Raw genomic sequence first — 19,643 nt, forward strand, 5'->3', positions numbered from 1 at the left:
GAGTTTTATAGCACTGCTGCACATGCATATCGATCGACTAGCATTCACCTCTTTAGGGACCGGACAGAATTTACGGCAGGGGGGGGGCCTGGGGAGAAATTATCTCTGACTTGTTTTTTTTCCTGGCCCCCCCATCCACTGTGACCAAAATTTCACAACCCCCCCTTTCAAAAGTATAAAAATTTCATGGCCCCCCCCCCCCAAAAAAAAAGACAAGAAAAGAAAAAAGTGCACAATATCCTGCCCCCTACAATAACTAAAAAGAGTACAATTTTTTTTGTTACTGTAGCACAACTGTAATATTTCTTTTGGTACTACTATTATGTTACTATTTCAGCCCAAACAACTTAGTAGTTGTAGAGGAAGTTTTTTGGAAAACAAAACAAAATAAAACATTTTGACCATACATGTAATCATACACATGTGGTATAATCTTGTGTATTTCCCAACTAGACACCATAAGTAGTCATCACTTAATACCAAGGCATTTGATGTGGTGGTTTTAACTGTCATTCACTGATACATACACAGAAACACAGACACAGAATTAAACACACATTCACATGCGTGATTTGTGAAAAACTGTAGTGGGGACATTTGTGGGGAGTATCTAAGAACATCACATCACCTACATAGTGTATTCAAATATCTATTTATACTCATAACACAATAACTATCTAATGTCAGACATTTGTGATGTCATGAAGTGCTAGCAAACTAAGGATTTTATGCAGCTTTCACTTTCCTACACCAAATGCATTACCAATACACCTGTAAATGTAAGACATTTGTGACTTCATGTCACTGATGAAAAAACACTTAACACCACGCAGACATCTAAATGCTTTACAATATTTAGTACAGATAGATGCATTTGATGATGCTGAGGAGGGAAATAGTTTAATTTCACTGGTTTTAGATAGAAAGAAAGACAAGTCTTGCCTCATATCTTCAGACTCTAGTGAGTCTGAGAGTGAAACTCAAGAATAGTGTCAAGGAAAGAAATAAAACACCTATCTAAATTAATCTGGCCAGACGTTTTTGTATTTACATTTTTCACCAAAAGGTCACTTTTTAAACACATAAATTACAGGTCCTATGCTAGTATATTACCATATATATATATTAGGACCTGTAATGTATCCTTGATGGTAATTACACACTGAACCTGTTTTCACAGTGCTAAAATGTATGTATGTATGTATGTATGTATGTATGTATGTATGTATGTATGTATGTATGTATGTATGTATGTATGTATACATATGTGTGTGTGTGTGTGTGTGTGTGAGAACAACTTGGAGTATATAAGAGTAATTAAGGGTGTATCAAATTAATCTTGAGTAGTGTTTTTATGCTTCACTAAATACAAATGTACACACTTCCATTTTAATACATAAATGAAAGTGTAGACATTCAATATTAAAGGCGATATCAAGTGCTATCTCACGCAATGCTAAATTTTCTAACATATTAATTTTTATCAATGACAAAATATTTCGCGGCCCCCCCCTTTCAAACCATGAGAATTTTCATGGCCCCCCCTTCAAGCCTCCCATTTTTTTCATGGCCCCCCCAATTTCTCCCCAGGCCCCCCCTCTGCCGTAAATTCTGTCCGGTCCCTTAGCGACCTAATTTCACAGTCCAAAACATATGTAAGCTTATATTAGGGATTGTGAAGTCTTGTTGTAAGTATGCAAGTAATAGCTGTATTTCAAATCTAGCATTTGTGCCGTTACATTATAAATGTAATTGCGGTTAAGGACTAAAAAAAATAATTGTTTGTTTCCGGTTACCCAACCCCACCTAACTTTTCCCTGCCGACCCTAAACTTTTTTTTTACGTATTCGAGAAAAATAAAATAAAATTGCAATGAGAAATAGTGGATGCGGAAACTGACATAAAATTAAAAAGACAATATAAAACTGTTCTTCCAATCTGTAATGGCTGTACATCTGATAGGAGGAAATAAATAACACAGAGACCATTTAGAAAACAATGGAAAACCTGAACTAGACACTCACTGAAAAAAAATTAATGAAATAAAATAAAAAATCGACTTACCCCACCTATTCTAAAATTGAGCGTAATTTATAAGTGTGTTAACGGTCCCTTGAAGTTGAACTTGGCTATCATGATACAATTAAGTGCAGGTCAAGTGACTTTTAGTTTATGATTGACATGTGCTTCGTCAGGAAATGAAATGATTGACAGTTGAAATTAGTCGTGGGTTATTTTTGGTTAGGCCTATTTATAATTAAATTAATTATTTTTTATAAGTGGGAGATTTTCTACGGTAAATAGGGGGGAACCTTGCCATTCAATACCTGAACAGGAAAGTGTGTGACACTATCATTTTATGATACCATACAACATTGAAATCCAGGTGGGAAACACACACACACACAGACACACAGACACACACACACACACACACACACACGACTAGTTCCACAGTTAAACTGAGCTCCCCAGAGGCAGATCACAAGATAGCCCTCTGGTACGCGGTCTATACCAGCTGTATTTAAAAGTTTAAAAAAGGACAAATAGTAGTCACAATCTCAAGTTCCACGCTCTAATAAGTTGAATGATAGAGTCTTTGCAGTCTGTGGTAAGAGTTGAAATGTTTCCTGATGAAGTGTTGTAAGAATTGAAATGTTTCCTGATAAAGTGTTGTAAGAGTTGAAATGTTTCCTGATAAAGTGTTGTAAGAGTTGAAATGTTTCCTGATGAAGTGTTGTAAGAGTTGAAATGTTTCCTGATAAAGTGTTGTAAGAGTTGAAATGTTTCCTGATAAAGTGTTGTAAGAGTTGAAATGTTTCCTGATGAAGTGTTGTAAGAGTTGAAATGTTTCCTGATGAAGTGTTGTAAGAATTGAAATGTTTCCTGATGAAGTGTTGTAAGAATTGAAATGTTTCCTGATTAAGTGTTGTAAGAATTGAAATGTTTCCTGATTAAGTGTTGTAAAATACAACCTAATAATTGACAGACCATTGTAGCCAAAAGTGGGGGCCTTACCAAGAATTTATCTATTAGCCAAATATACAAATCTATCCACACATAAACCGGCCACTCTAACCAAACATCATAACTCCATGGTAGATCGTATTTCCAATCAATAAACATAAATATAAAACTCCTTTTACTTGTTCTGATTCAAAACACCAAACACTGTGCGAGTATTTTTTTTTAGAGAGTTTAAAGTGACCATATGGATAAGGATTGTGGATTTTATTTTGGATTTTTATTTTATAAAACAATTTTATCATGACTTCCTACTTGAAAAATCAATATGAAACACCATTGACAAAGTCTATGTTTGTAACTTCATATATTGCAAAAAAATAAAAAATATGTGTAAAAAGTTTGTTAAAACATTTTACACATACATTTATATGCTTTTGCAATGTATTGAGTTACAAACTAGGACTTGGCATAATTTGTTTCACATTGATTTTTCAAGTAGGAAGTCATGATAAAATTGCTTTATAAATTAAAAATCCACATTAAACACCCAATCCTCATCCATATGGCCACTTCAAACGGAATGAAAGTACTTTATTATAGATGAAAAGTTTAAGTACAAGAAACTACAAAATAGAACAAAGAATAATTAGATAAAATAGAAATGATAGATAATGTAAGTCTGACTTCCACCAGTGAAAGTCTTCATAGATACTAACAATTCTTCACTCTATGTATCTGAAAAGATGAGATGATTACAAATGAAATGAGTTATTATGATCGACAAGTTTTTTTCTGTTTTACTGAAGAACACTTATCAGTGTATTTGAATGACCTTTGAATGAATGAATTTATTTCACCAAAGTTAAACAATAACAAAAGAAAAGACAAAAGTGTGAATACAAAAAAAAAATGCTAATAAAATATATTAACTCTGGTGGGGACCATGGAAATAGGTAAGCACACCTAGTTATGTCCATGATCCAGCCTATTACTTAAAAGACCTGATGCAAAGTCAGAACTTTTCGAAAAACTCTTGAGTTAAGTTTTGTTCAGACGACCCAGTTTTCACTTGCATTTATTTGTATATGAGTGTAAGTGTGTGTGTGTGTGTGTGTGTGTGTGTGTGTGTGTGTGTGTGTGTGTGTGTGTGTGTGTGTGTGTGCATGTTGTCATATGGTTACATTGTCTTGATTAATAGTATTTGATACCTTATTATTTCTTTCTCTTCATGGCCAATTTTTTCTTATTGAAGGCCATTAACTTCTCAGCAGAGCGAGCATGGCGTTTCTGATAGGTGTGAGTATCTTCAACTGAAACATAGATAGATAGATAGATAAATAGATAGATAGATAGATAGATAGATAGCTAGCTAGATAGATAGATAGATAAATAAATAGATAGATAGATAGATGGATGGATGGATAGATAGATAGATAGATAGATAAATAGATAGATAGATAGATAGATAGATAGATAGATAAATAAATAGATAGATAGATAGATAGATGGATGGATAGATAGATAGATAGGTAGGTGGGTGGGTGGGTGGGTGGGTTTGGTGGATGGATGGATGGATGGATGGATGGATGGATGGATGGATGGATGGATGGATGGATGGATGGATGGATGGATGGATAGATAGATAGATAGATAGATAGATAGATAGATAGATAGATAGATAGATAGATAGACACATAAGATACATCAAGATGGGTCTTAGCAGACTTGAATATTCAAAAGATGCATGATGAATATTCATGACTCCTAAGTGCTTATTATCCTTCAGATACATAGTCAGTCAAATAGAAAATAGAATCTGAGGTGTCATAACAGTGTACATGTAATCAATATTTTAGTAATGACTCTTTATGTTTGATAAGTACCCATGATGCAATGTTGTATCACTGAAAGAACAACAGAGGTGACAAAGGGTTTCAAGTTTGTGTTTCTTGGCAACTGAGCAAACTTATGCAATGTGAAATCAGGAAATGACCCTCCAGAACCCAAAAGTTATGAAAATACTTTAATTTCTTGGAGTGGCATTCCTCTTAAACTCTAGGCAGTAGATTACAGACATACCTCCACCTAGGAAAACAGACTGGACTTCTTCCATCTGAAGTGGTTGTTCAAATATTGCCAGATTATCCATGATAAATTCTCCATTCCATACATTGGCGTGGTTAGGTTTACCAATAGCCAAGTTATTAGGGCTATTTCTGATGGCAGTGTGAGCTTTACCTTTGGATTCAGCTATCAACTATATAAAAGGAAAAATTACAGTATCTAAAGTTACAAAAGAATGCTGGCCATCAGAAGATGCCAACTCACATTATACCATGCACAAGCCAAGTTGAACAAAACATATGGAATATATACTCTGGTCACAACAACACACGTCACTGGTTCTGCTGTGTTCAAAACATGAGTCAAAATATACAAAATTGCCATTACTTTCCCCAAAGTTTCTTTGATATTACTGGTGCTGGTATGATTATGTTATTCTCCAATACTTTTCTTTATTCAGCCAGAAAATACTAGCGACTAGCAACTCGTAGTGACAAAAGCCCCTTAGGTCATTCTTATTTTCCTTGGCTGAACGAAAAAAAAATATTGGGGAATAACATCTCATTGACTTTGTTAGAGCTTGTACATTTTGGCAAAAACAATCTGTATTGACCATGATATTTTGAGATGTGACATGCCATCATTAAAGTGTATAATCTTGGTTAGTGACCATCAATGGTGGACTATCAATACAAATGGATATCTATTTTGTATTTTAATTTAACTCTTCTATTTGTTTCTACTTGACAAAACAGTGTTATACAGAATCGACCAATCTGTTTGTTACTCAATAAATAACAAAAAGCTAAAAGGTGTGTAAACAGTTTATTTTTGTATGTACAGACTAGTGTAGGTGAGAGTTATCATAAATGAAGACCAGCCACATAGACAGACTACTGGAGCTTTATCATACATCATTATTTTATAAAATAGATTCAAATGAAATAATAACTGGTTCAAACTCACATCACCATCAATGTACAGTTTTAGACCATCAGTTTTAGACCAAGTAATTACGTAGTGATGCCAGTAACGGGTTTGAAATGGTTGGGTGATTTCATATCTATATGCAGTGTCCTGTACAGCTAGGTAGTAATCAATGCCTTCTGCATACATAGAAATACCTGTCTGGGCAGGAGCCTGTTTAGGAGAAAAATGTCCATTAGTAATCACCATATCTGGAGCCACTATCACATCTAAAAATTGGCCTTACAGTTTACTTTCTAGCATCTAACATGTTACTAGCTTGGGAGGGGTAGGGGTTGGCCAATGTGAATTCAGAAAGTACTTGTACATATGTAAACTGATGAACTGCCAAAATTTGGATTTTCGCTAATATTGAGCACAATACAAAACATCCAATGTTACGAACATATTTTCTTTGTTTTTCAATGAACATATTTAGGGAGGGAGTTGTGATCTTCATTTCCAATGGTTGGATTTATTCTAGAAAGGCCAATACTCTTTTAAAGTGATTTATCCAAAATTTAGTTTATCTTCTGTCCACAGCAATGACGAGATACTCAAGGAAAAAAATTATATCAATTTTATTGGTTGGCACAGAGACAGACAGACAGACAGACAGACAGACAGACACAGAAATAGACAGACAGACAGAGACAGACAGACAGACAGATAGATAGACAGACACAGAAACAGACACACGGCAGACAGACGGCAGACAGATAGACAGACAGAAACAGACACACGGCAGACAGACAGACAGACAGACAGACAGACAGATAGATAGATAGACAGACACAGAAACAGACACACACATTGGTATGTACACACCTGGGCTCCTGAGGATAGGATAAAGTTTTTCACAGTATCAACTGCACGACCATAGAATTTCATCCAGAATGCATATGAGAATCCTTCAACACAGTCATCTGGGTAGCTTAAACACTTTCCTCTGAAGTCACCTATTTGTTCAAAGAATTAGAAGTATTAACCACCATGTCAAAGAATTAGAAGTATTAACCACCGTGTCAAAGAAAGGTGGACGCTATATCAACAGGATCACTAAAAATGTAAGTTTATATGTGAATAATGGCGATATAATAATGAAATATAGAAGATTCCTGAAGAAACACACCAGAATAAAAAGTACAAGACTGGACTGTCTAATATCAAAATTGTGCAAAATAATAAAAATCTCATCTGTAAATCTTTGACAAAAAATTAATTTATATATTTTACAGCAAAGTAATCTTGAAATCATCAATACTTTGTTTGAGAAGTTTCCATGTTTAACCCATTTAACAATATCACAAATAAAACATATTTAAAGCAGAATAAAACAGAATAAAGGCTAAGTTCACATAAGATTAAAGTTTCATTGTAGTTGTGAAAGATAGTTTCCTGGCAGAGAGAAATTTAAAAGTTATTCCTGAAAACATAATAATCCTATATAATCCCATGGCTCTATACTTAGATAACATTAATATGAGCACCTGGGATTGAAACCTTGGCCTTTAAATTACCTACCAACATTCAACCAATCACGTCTTCCATTGAAAAACACAGCTCCCTCTTCAATGCCATTGGATACTAACATTTCACCTTCACTGAATATTGGTTCACTGCCTTGCACCTGATTGCTTTGGATGATGTCCATTGGCCAAAAGTACATAGGAATTGGGAGTGGAACCAAATCAAGACCAGCTGAAAACTCTATAAGATTGTGAATAAATTAATGCATTATGCATATCAGAAATAACAATCATACACTATGTAAGCAGGGGTCAAGAATGCTCAAATTCAAAATGAAATTAAGAACAATATATACCGTAGTGGGTCACTGTACAAATATTTGAAATAGGATTCACAGTCATATAAAATTTGGCTTTTGTAGAATCCACTATGACCAGTGAAAATTGGGAAAATAAAATATTGTTAATTTCCTTGAAAACAAGATAGTGAAACCCCAAATTTCAGAAGGATCAGGAACAAGCTCTCATATGGCCAATTTTGGAGATATTAAAGGGGAACAATACTCTGGGAAATAGAGACAATTTCATAACATATAGGTTCTGACGAGTCATTTCAAGATTTTAAATCACCTATGTGATGTCAAAGAAACATCTTTTAATCTAATAATATATCCAGTTTGAAACATTTCTCATGAATATTCATTATGTAACCTTGAATATATTATTTCTGACTCCCATGATGATAATGCCCACAAAAATACCCTATTAGGCAAAGGATCAACTTGATGTTTTTTCTGAAATTGCAAGTAATTGTAGGGTGATGGAAAATCGTGAAATAGTTTATGAAAGTGCCTTTATTTTCTGTAGTGGTGTGCTATATTAAGAATGTTTATTTTTAGGGAAATTGGTTCCAAGATGCATTCTACCTTCAAAAAGAGATCAGTGTGTAACTCTTCCAGAGGGTTGGATATAATAACTAGTCAAGTATTATACAGAGTGCTGATATTTTCTGTTTTTACTTGCACTACATACTGTACATGATTTGAAATAAATGCCAGTTTGGCCATTATCACATCTAGTATTTCCCCAAACTTTTACTTTATGTACATCGAAAGGAAAGGATACCTAAGTGAATTCACCATGTCTTGTTATAGAATAGGTGACCCTCCAAGATCTACATGTATGATTATACAATAATGTATTTACCGGATGTTCCCTAACAAGGCCTGTACGTCACTTCCGTATAAGTGCATGATCATTTTGCAATGCCAACTACACACTAGTATTCGTCAGAAAGAGTGAATGAAACTAATCCATTGTATCTTGTTTAATATCCTAGTCTTTATTGAGCATAGTGAATTCATCAGGTATTCCTTCCCTTTAATTGTGAAGTTGGATAACTTGATCATGTTCTCATTGAGACCCAATTTTTTGCTTCCTTACCAGAATTGATTTGACATGTGCATCCATCTCCAACAAAATCTGCATTACATATACATTGTTGTTGTCCATCACAAGTGGCAAAACTATCGCAATCTTGACAGTCATCAGGAACTGAAAGAAAATATGCCCATTATTCGTTTGTTTTTTAATAGGGCTCTTGGAATATTGTCATGCCCAGCTAACATCCAAGGACAATAAGGAAATCAGATCAGGTAAACAAAGTAACGCTAAATGAACTCAAGAAAACAAATACATAAATATTTTAAACATAAGCCATTTTTGACACCCTGCTGAGGCTACAGAGTAGGATGTCGCCATTCAGGTTTTCAATTAATGATTTCTTTTTTATCTCTACATAATATTATCTGGTACAATGAAATCTATCCATCTCCTATTATTACATTACTTTCAATGATACCCTCAGACAAAAACTCACACAAACACTAATTTTTAGTTATCATCTTAAGAAAGAACTTCTTGAGTGATTAATTAACACTATACCTGCCCGGAAAATCTCATAAACTTCATTATCACTCAGAATGTGATACCAAACAGCCACTTCATCCAAACGAGCAACAACGCTGGAGAATCTAGCATCATTACTTTTACCGATATTAAAGGAAGAGGAGCCTTCATCATCAGGTGTTTGTGCATCACGACCATAGTAATCCCAATTGAATGGTTGGCCTGGCAATGGAATGTACAAATTGAAGTCAATATGTGATGAGAGTAATAATAACAATATTTTATGGTGTATGGATAATTAATTCATATATCTAGCTACATACATTGTAAGGGATAGATTTAACCAATGCAATTCAACGCCTCCATAAGATGCATTTAACGAGTGCACTCAAATTCATGTAAGCGCAAATCACACATACACTCATGCACAACCCTGCACGTATGTGCACACACACACACACACACACACACACACACATGCACACACACATATGCACACACACACACACACCTCACACACAGACACCGAACACACAACTCACATACACATACACACATACACACAGACAACTCATATACACAAACCTCACACAAACCTCACACACACGCACACTTCACACACACACACACACACACACACACACACACACACACACACACACACACTCACACCTAAAAAATGAGATGGCATCGTAATCGAGTACATGCATGGGTAATTACACTCAGCAGTTTTTGTCCACACTGCAATCACTATGTATGACTTGGTTTCACTCTTTCAAGCCATGGCCACTGAATACTTTTAACAATATTAGGTCAAGTGACAGAATTCTCACAATTGGACCATTACCTTTATAGTACATCAACAGACCATTACTTTTTGATCCAGAGATTGCTATGTGGTGCCAAATAGGAGATTTCAACATATCAGAAGTCATATCAACTGTGTACTCTTTCTCTCCATATCTTAAGAATGTCTTTAGCATGCCCTTGCTTGTAATGTAGATTGAGATTCCTTGTGAAGAACTCCACAATTGACCTCCACTGGATAACAGATAGGAAGTCCTGAAACAAATACAATTTTTATTGCCGTAAGCACACATTTTCTCATAATCCTATCACATATTTACTTGAATACCTTTAAAGGGCAAAATATTGATTTGCATTACTTTACAGATCAATTAATACTCTGTGTGTTCTTATAAGGCCTAAAAAAAATAATTGTTTGGTTCCAGTTACTCGACCCCATCTAGCTTTTCAGTGTGAACCTTCAACTTTTTTTTACATATTCGAGAAAAATATAATAAAATCGCAAAAATGGTGAAGTCTCACGAGAAATAGTGGATGCGGAAAATGACAACAACTTAAAAAGACAAAACAAAACTGTACTTCCAATCGGTAATGGTTGTACATCTGATGAGAAGAATTAAACAACACAGAGACCATATGGAAAACAATGAAAATCCTGAACTAGACACTCACACATGAAAAAAAGTAAGATAAAAAATCTGCCTACCCCACCTATTCTAAAACTGAGCATAATCAAAAGCACACAATTTTTTTTATTAGGTTTAATAAGTACAGAAAACAGTAATATGAGTAAAAAATGAACACACCATAAACAAAAGCCAGTTAGAGTAGAATTCCTATAGCGTGTTCATTAAATCAAAGCAATTCAAATCTCTGCAAACTTTGCCCTATGAAAGCTTATTTTGCTCCTTTTGAAATATTTAAAGAATATTGTGAATCACCATGTTTTCAGGGAAATCTTTCCCCTAAAGAGGCCATTTGAATGAAACTTGGGTATTTATTTAGGATTTATAACTTTTGAAACAATTTTAGCCTGGCTTCCAACTTGAAAATCAATGTGAAACAACATATGCCTAGTCCTTGTTTAATACCACAATGTGAGTCTACATCACTGGTTCTGTTGTGTTCAAAATATGAGTCAAAACATTCAAAATTACCATTTCTTTCCCTAATTTCAATTTAATATTAATGGCGCTGGTATAATTATGTTGTTCTCCAATATTTTTCTTCATTCAACTGGAAAATGCTAATGACCTCAGAGTCATTATGAGTCGAGTGACTTATAGTGACAAAGCCCACTTAGATCACTTCTATTTTCCTTGGTTGAATGAAGTAAAATATTGGTCACCGTCTTTCCATGTGATCAGTCCCAGAACAAAAAAGAATCACATTTACCCACAGGTGACTCTTTATTCTTCTAGTTGTATGGGATTAGATTAAAGCTTTATGTCAAACTATTAAACCAGTTTTAAAAAAATTCCAGTTGCATCTAGTACAACTTGTGAGTAATGTAAGTGGTGAAATCCTACCTTCCAAGCAACTGTTCTGTGTCAATCTTTAACCAGAATGAGATGGTAAAGCCCTCTTGACAGAACACTGGTGATGATATACAGGAACCTGCCCAATCACCTGCAACAAAATAATAATGCGTGATATGATCCCCCGTTCAAGGTATGAAGGCGTCCATACTCAATTTTATGTTTCTATCTTAAAATGATGGGTTGGTAAGTTAAAAATAAAAAAAATAAATAAGAATGTGTACATGTTGGTGATTCATTTGATATATAATCAAACTTCACAGTCTGAATGGCATAGAAATGACAATGAAAGTCAGCAGGAACTTTCAACTGCTTGTTTTATGAAAGTTCCAAATTTCAGGAATAAACGATAACTTGTGCTTGGATATGCGCACATGGGATTGCCGTTGTAAGTACAATCAGTGACTTTGTGATTTTTTTCTAATCCTGGCAGTGTAGAGTCAATTATTACTTCACCAGAATAAAGACATATAGGGTTAGTTGGGTCATGAGAATCACAATTTTTTAAGTACGGTTGCCATGGTAATATAGAAAGTATGGATTGCATAATCTGTAAGTTGCTGGATGGAGGCTCACCAGGCAATTTAAGTTTGTCAAATGGTTACAAATATTTGATATAATGATACAAACCGCAAATATCAGCAACTGTTCTGATTACCATTTCGGGTCACATGACAGGACATACGTGATAATTAGTAAAATGGATTGAGCTCAGCAAAGCCCTAGTGAAACGTCTTGGCCAGAAACACTTTACTGTTTACTTGTTTATTTTCATATGTTCAAATGAAACTGATCAGTGTGTATATATGTTACACCCAATCTGTGAAATTGCCCAATTCATGAAATGGGTAGATAACTTTGCCCAGTTCATGAAATAATCAATTGTGTTTCCCAGGTTATGAAGTGGGTATGGTAAGATATGCCCAGTACATGAAATGAGCATCTTTTATAGGACACACACAAAAAAGAATAAGCATCAAACAACTTTATTATCATGTATTTACAAACTCATCACTTCACAATTCTTATTTTATTATAATTCAGAGTAGCTTGTGTTTTTAATAGAGATCGATAATCAACACCCCAGTTCAAAACTCTTGCCCAAAAAATTTAATTCCGCCCTTTTAGATCGTAATCTATACTCTCATTTGCATAAGGTTGAAAATTCCATGGACTGGGCAAAGTTACATTGCACATTGGGCAATTTCATAAATTGGGTGTAACATATATATATATATAACTTGTATCATTGTTACCTGCATCTACCCAATCCCCTTCATGTAGATTAAGAGATCTACCATATCTCGAATCCTGATCATCTAGTTCTGCTGTTCCCATGGCAACAATGTCTCTAGGACTACCAAAGATATCTTTCCCCCTGATATTGTCCATAGGATAGAAGATATCTGCCTTGTTCAGGAGTTCGGACAACACTAGAAAGAATAAAAAAAGAAAATTACCATCTTATCAAGTAAAAAAAGATCCATACTGCATTGCATAAATATTTCGTCTATGGATATTAATATTTACCACACTTTGCAGTTGCAATTCATTTTTGTTATTATAATTCAACTAATAATAATTCTGACTTGTAAATATCAATATACAAAATATACTATTTGCATTGTTACACACATTTTGTGTATTTCATTGTGGAATAAACACAGATTCACACACATACATCTTGGGGTCCCACACTACAAAAACCTAGAACCAGTAACTATGGATACTCAAATAAGACTTCCAAACATAACTGAAACTAAACTTTTCTAAGATATTTACATAATTTATGAAAGACATCTTCCCCAGTGCACTCTAGTTTCATCGGATAAGATAAATTCAATGAGGTGGTGGGAACATGGGATGAATAAGACCTAGCAACAGGATAGTAACATGACACCTTGCATTTATCAACAAACAAACAAAACACAAACAAACAAACCAAAGATGGCTACTCACCCGGTGGATTAATTATCTCGGGACCTGATGAAAATAGAGAAAAATATTGTAATTTGTAACACTAAAATATCTGACACTTTATGATGTAACATTTGGCCATAGAAAATTTAAAATAAAAAATAAAAAGAACAAACAGTCATGATTAAATACAAAAATGTTGAATTCAGAAAATGTAAAATATTGTGCAAGGAACAATTGAAATTATGAAAGGATGTAAATTTTTTCTAAAGGAATGTAACTTTTGATTTTTTTTAAAGTTCAACGCAAATAACTAGGTGAAATTTGCAAAACTTTTTTTGCATACATATAATGTACAATTATTACATAGGAAAATAAAATAATGTGATAACGTGTAATGTACTTGACTAAAGTATGAACAGCGCCACCAGTGTCCAACTTACACAATCGTTTGTCTTTCTGATAAACAGACTACATGTGGCACATGTGGCGTAGTACTAACAAAACCAAACGTTATCCGTACCTGGTTCCTCGCATACGATATCTAGGTAATCGCATGACCTAATTGTGGTAGCATTTCCTTCGCAAGAAAAGCCACCATACATTGGTTTAGGATTAGTACAGCTTCTGCTTTGTGATTGGTAACCGTCATTGCAATCAGGTTCACATGGTCCCCAATCACTCCAATCGGTCCAGCCGCCATCTGATGATACAGACAGTTGAAATGTAACCACAGATAATAATATGACAGAACCCCCATGCCATGGACATGTGAGTGCAAGTGTGGCGTACTCGGGTATTTGCATGAGTGCTTGCAGTGTTCCCAGATCTGCCGCGCACATACATTTCAAGAGAGTAGCGACTGAACATTACAGAATCAAGCCATTAACTAAGGAAGTGGGTTTCTTATCTTTCTTATCACTGAATAATGTTTGTTGGCAATATTTACAAATGTGATAAAGCACTATTACATAACACATCAGGCAAAGCTAAGCTCAATATCTAAATGTGACGCCCCTAATGTCATATCAGTTGTTATCAGTTTTACTGACCCATTATCAGTGACATTGCAAATAGCTTTAGAGATGCAAACAATTTTTATGACACCCGACTTGCTGGCTCACCAAGTTGCACTTGAACTGCTAATGCAAAGAATCCGTCATGAAGTGCAGCAGAATCACAAGAATACTCTCATTACTGTTTGCAAGTATGAGTACAAATAGCCCTGAGTACCTCCCATGTACACACTGAAACTCAGGTGGCATGGGGTTCTGTACATGTTATTATTACATATGTTTATCTGAAATGGCAAATTTCCATAAAAAACATAAAAATTGTACAGCTCGGTCACATGATTTCGTGTGTAGATATGTAGTGAACAATGCATGGCATCCTTGTTTATATTCTCACAAGTCACTGAAGATATTGCTCAGCAAACTCTACAAGAAATTAATGTCTTAATAACAATTCAAGCCATTTACAAACCATGGCCACCTATGGGGGCTATGAGTATGACAAATTCTTGCTATGGCAACAGTTAGTAGAAGCGATTTTAAGAACTTCGTAATGGAAATTGGTCACCGAGGCGCTTGACATATTCTACCGATTTTTGTCTTATTGTAAAGTAAAAACACTGTGTGCCTTCAGTCCCACTTACCCAGACTCACCACTGCCGGTGGCTCCCAGCGTTCCGCATTTGCCAGCACCGTGATGAGTTAAATCCTGCAATGAAGTGTAGGTAACCAAGACTATGTCTGTCTTAAAACATTCTAACTTACCGATTGCACAGTAAAAGTCATTACAAGACCTAGTCTCGAGATATGGACCTTCATCTTTGCAGTCATTGCCTCCATACTGAGGTGGAGGACTGTCACAGGCTCTTGTACGTGTCTGGTGACCACCACCGCACGACTTATCACACTCTGTCCAGTCTTCCCAATCTGAATATTTTCCATTGACTGCAGATAAATATGATAAACAGAAAGTTAAAAGATAGTGTATAGGTATATACATACATACATACATACATACATACATACAAATGTACGTACGTAAGTACGTACGTACGTACATACATACATACATACATACATACATACATACATACGTACATACATACAGACCGTACAAACGTACATATATACATAGTCTTGTATCGTAATATCAATACATATTTCTCAAACATTCTGAATTTAATATATGGCTGCCAATCGGCCTTATTAAGCTTGAACCTGTCTGTTGTAATGTTTATTTTGTGTGTTATTCGGTTAACTTTTGCCTAATATGTTTCATGGTTTCATGTAGTTCTTGTAACGTAATGCCTTTGTAAATACTCGATATTTTTTCTAATGCTTAATGCCAATGTGCAAACGTTACAAGAACTACTTTACATTGAAGTACATCGATTGGACGGAGTAGTCTTAAACAGACACAGACATATACACATACATAGACACAGATACACACACACACACACACACACACACACACACACACACACACACACACACCACATTGTGCATATTACGATAGTCATGAACTTATTAAGGAAAAGTCGAGTCAGACTTATTTCTGCCTTTACTGCACTGTATAATCTTTGCAATACTGATATATACACCCTTACGGAAAGTTCCTAAAGCATTCCTAAAAGATTATTCCTATAAGATCGTGGCTCCTTTCTTAAAGGAATACTTTACAATTCCTATAGAATTAGGATAGTCCTAAAGCAATCTTTTAGGACAGTCCTATAGGAACGATCATGCAGTCCTATAGGAATCCTCTAGGAATATTATAGGTCTTATAGGAATCCTATAAGAATACTATAGACCATTTCCGTAAGGGCACTGCTGTACCAGCAAACTAGTTACATGGTTGTTACAGTGTTGTAACACTGAGGTCCAGTGACAGCTGTAGATATTTTGCTGTGTATGCTTTGATACTTTACCTGGGCATGGTGTGAGAAAACAGTCTTCTTCCTTTGTCGTAGGACCAACACAATCGAGTCCACCATTGGCAGGAGGGGGGTTGCTGCAAGAACGTATGTAGGCCAATGTACCAGAACCACATGGAACTGAACACGTGCCAACTGGAGTCCAATCAGACCAAACACCATCCACTAGATTATTAATACAATAATAACAATATATTTCTTTACTTTTCTTTCTTTGATTTACTAAACCATTTAATATCTTGAATGCGTAATGTCAATGATTACATACGATTATAAAATGGCATTAAACACTATTCATGAAAGTGTATAAAAATATATTCAATAATATATACAGGGTGACATCCATTCATCTATACATGAACATGCGTATATATATATATATATATATATATATATATATATATATATATATATATATATATATATATATATATAAGATATGCACACACACATACACATACATACATACATACATACATACATACATACATACATACATACATACATACATACATACACACACACACACATTAGGTTTCTTCCTCTGCTTTAGGATCTTTAACATCAATGTAAATGAAACGTACAAGTGGCTAGTTGATAACTAACCTGGACATTCTCCAATATTACATATCTCGTCCATATTTACTTCTCCTTCACATTGTTGACCACCATTTTGTGGTACAGGATTGTTACATTCTCTCATATAGCTTTGTGTACCTGAACCACACTCTGCAGAACAGTCACCAACTGCCATCCATTCTGACCAACCACCATCAACTACAACTGAAAAGGAAGTAATTTATCATTGACTAAAGAATTATAACAGAATGGGGAATAGAAAGAATAAGTGATGAAATCAACATCACGTATGTCAGTATCATGGAATTCATTACACAGTATTCCCAGATATCTTCTTTCAGCCAAGGAAGTTAAGTGTGACGTAAGAGGGCATGTCCTTAGATGTCAAAAGACAAGTTGTGACAAACCCTTGTAACATGAGTATTTTACGATGTAAATAAGACAATATCAGAGAATATAACAATACCTCTACAATTGTTATGTTTGCACAATCAGGAATATTAATTGTGAATATAAACGTTTTGAGTCATATATTTCGAGCATAGCAAAATCATTTCCATAGGTGTGAGTTCTGGTGACGTAGATCGACTAGGGTGTAAACACAAGTGTTTTTATTTGAAGGACACATCTTTACTTGTATGTGGTAAACAAGTTAGGGTAATCATTCTATACATATATTCTTTGCACAGATAGAGACATAGATATATATGCAGACACACTCATGCCCACACACTCAAATATACACACGCACGAATGAAGACAAATTTATCTAAAGCTAGTAGATATACATAACAGAACATTATAAATGGACATATTCTCTTACTGATACATTCAGCAATGTTGCATTCTTCTTCCTTCATTGCTGAACCTAAACAACCACTGCCTCCGTAAGCAGGGTATGGGTTGTTGCATTCACGTGTTGAGATTATAGTACCACTACCGCATGATGCAGTACAAACATCAGAAACCCACTCTGACCATCCACCATCAACTATAAAATTATAACATACATTGCGGATTTTGTATTCATTGACCAAATGTGAAAAGATTATGAAGTGTATAAAGTGCTATATTTAATCAAATTATGTTCGAAATGAAGTGAATATTTCACATACATCGTTTCCTATTTAAAACTTGTTATATGCATTTGGGCACTTTTGCCATTAACACTACCAACATCAAGTGTGGGCCTCTGTCCAAATAAGATCAAATGCAGTATGTGGTATGCGTAAAAGATATTCGGCAAATAAAGTGATCCCCTTTACCCAAAAATAAATATACAAGGACACCCACTTTTTGCACTACTAAAACATCTCATCCCTTCCTTGGCGGCCTACCCAAGTAATATTACCTAAGCACTCCCTGAAGCTTCATTCTGAGTAACATTTACGTTATTAGTTAATTTACCCATGATGCAATAGGCCTCTACTTACAATTATACATTTAAATCGATAGTTGATAACTAACCTGGACATTCTCCATTATTACATATCTTGTCCATAGTTACTTCTCCTTCACATTGTTGACCACCATTTTGTGGTACAGGATTGTTACATTCTCTCATATAGCTTTGTGTACCTGAACCACACTCTGCAGAACAGTCACCAACTGCCATCCATTCTGACCAACCACCATCAACTACAACTGAAAAAAAAGTAATTTATCATTGACTAAAGAATTATAACAGAATGGGGAATAGAAAGAATAAGTGATGAAATCAACATCAGGTATGTCAGTATCATGGAATTCATTACACATTATTCCCAGATATCTTCTTTCAGCCAAGGAAGTTAAGTGTGATGTAAGAGGGCGCATGTCCTTAGATGTCAAAAGACAAGTAGTGACACACCCTTGTGACATGAGTATGCAGACACACTCATGCCCCCCCCCACACACATACGAAAGAAGACAGATTTATCTAAAGCTAGTAGATATATATAACAGAACATTATAAATGGACATATTCTCTTACTGATACATTCTGCAATGTTGCATTCTTCTTCCTTCATTGATGAACCTAAACAACCACTGCCTCCATAAGCAGGGTATGGGTTGTTGCATTCACGTGTTGAGATTATAGTACCACTACCGCATGATGCAGTACAATCACCAGAAACCCACTCTGACCATCCACCATCAACTATAAAATTAGACCATAGAATGGGGTTGTATACATTGCTGGGTTTTTTTCATGCTAATGATGTCCTTGCGTTTTGCCATTGCGCATTGGTCTGCGCATGACGCACTTGGCAGGCACGAATAATTAACTAGTCGTCTGCGCATGACGCATTTGGCAGGTACGAAAAATTAACGTCGTCTGCGCACGACGCACTTGGCAGGTATGAATAATTAACTAGTCGTCTGCGCATGACGCATTTGGCAGGTACGAATAATTAACGTTGTCGGCGGACAACACACTTGGCACGTACGAATAATTAACTAGCCGTCTGCACACGACGCACTTGGCAGGTACGAATA

General features: G+C 35.2%; 1 protein-coding gene across 2 annotated transcripts in view; it reads right to left on the bottom strand.

The window, feature by feature from the left end:
- Nucleotides 1–3,456: 3,456 nt before the first annotated feature.
- Nucleotides 3,457–19,643, bottom strand: part of LOC144451387 (uncharacterized) — a 31,949-nt gene continuing 15,762 nt past the window's right edge. The window contains exons 16-34 of one of the 2 annotated variants that reach the window (XM_078142212.1): nt 19,138–19,305; nt 18,633–18,809; nt 17,989–18,156; nt 17,193–17,369; nt 16,581–16,751; nt 15,415–15,594; nt 14,160–14,339; nt 13,679–13,702; nt 12,976–13,152; nt 11,711–11,810; nt 10,222–10,436; nt 9,411–9,596; nt 8,910–9,020; nt 7,522–7,707; nt 6,826–6,956; nt 5,998–6,171; nt 5,047–5,224; nt 4,176–4,277; nt 3,457–3,702 (exon numbers count right to left, since the gene is read on the bottom strand). In XM_078142212.1, coding sequence (XP_077998338.1) covers nt 4,180–4,277; nt 5,047–5,224; nt 5,998–6,171; nt 6,826–6,956; nt 7,522–7,707; nt 8,910–9,020; nt 9,411–9,596; nt 10,222–10,436; nt 11,711–11,810; nt 12,976–13,152; nt 13,679–13,702; nt 14,160–14,339; nt 15,415–15,594; nt 16,581–16,751; nt 17,193–17,369; nt 17,989–18,156; nt 18,633–18,809; nt 19,138–19,305 — 2,801 coding nt within the window. In that variant the 3' untranslated portion in view covers nt 3,457–3,702; nt 4,176–4,179. The remainder of the gene's footprint in view (nt 3,703–4,175; nt 4,278–5,046; nt 5,225–5,997; nt 6,172–6,825; nt 6,957–7,521; nt 7,708–8,909; nt 9,021–9,410; nt 9,597–10,221; nt 10,437–11,710; nt 11,811–12,975; nt 13,153–13,678; nt 13,703–14,159; nt 14,340–15,414; nt 15,595–16,580; nt 16,752–17,192; nt 17,370–17,988; nt 18,157–18,632; nt 18,810–19,137; nt 19,306–19,643) is intronic. The other variant, XM_078142213.1, reaches the window with a different exon arrangement.

This window comes from Glandiceps talaboti, chromosome 21, assembly GCF_964340395.1.
Source record: "Glandiceps talaboti chromosome 21, keGlaTala1.1, whole genome shotgun sequence".
Lineage (NCBI taxonomy): Eukaryota > Metazoa > Hemichordata > Enteropneusta > Spengelidae > Glandiceps > Glandiceps talaboti.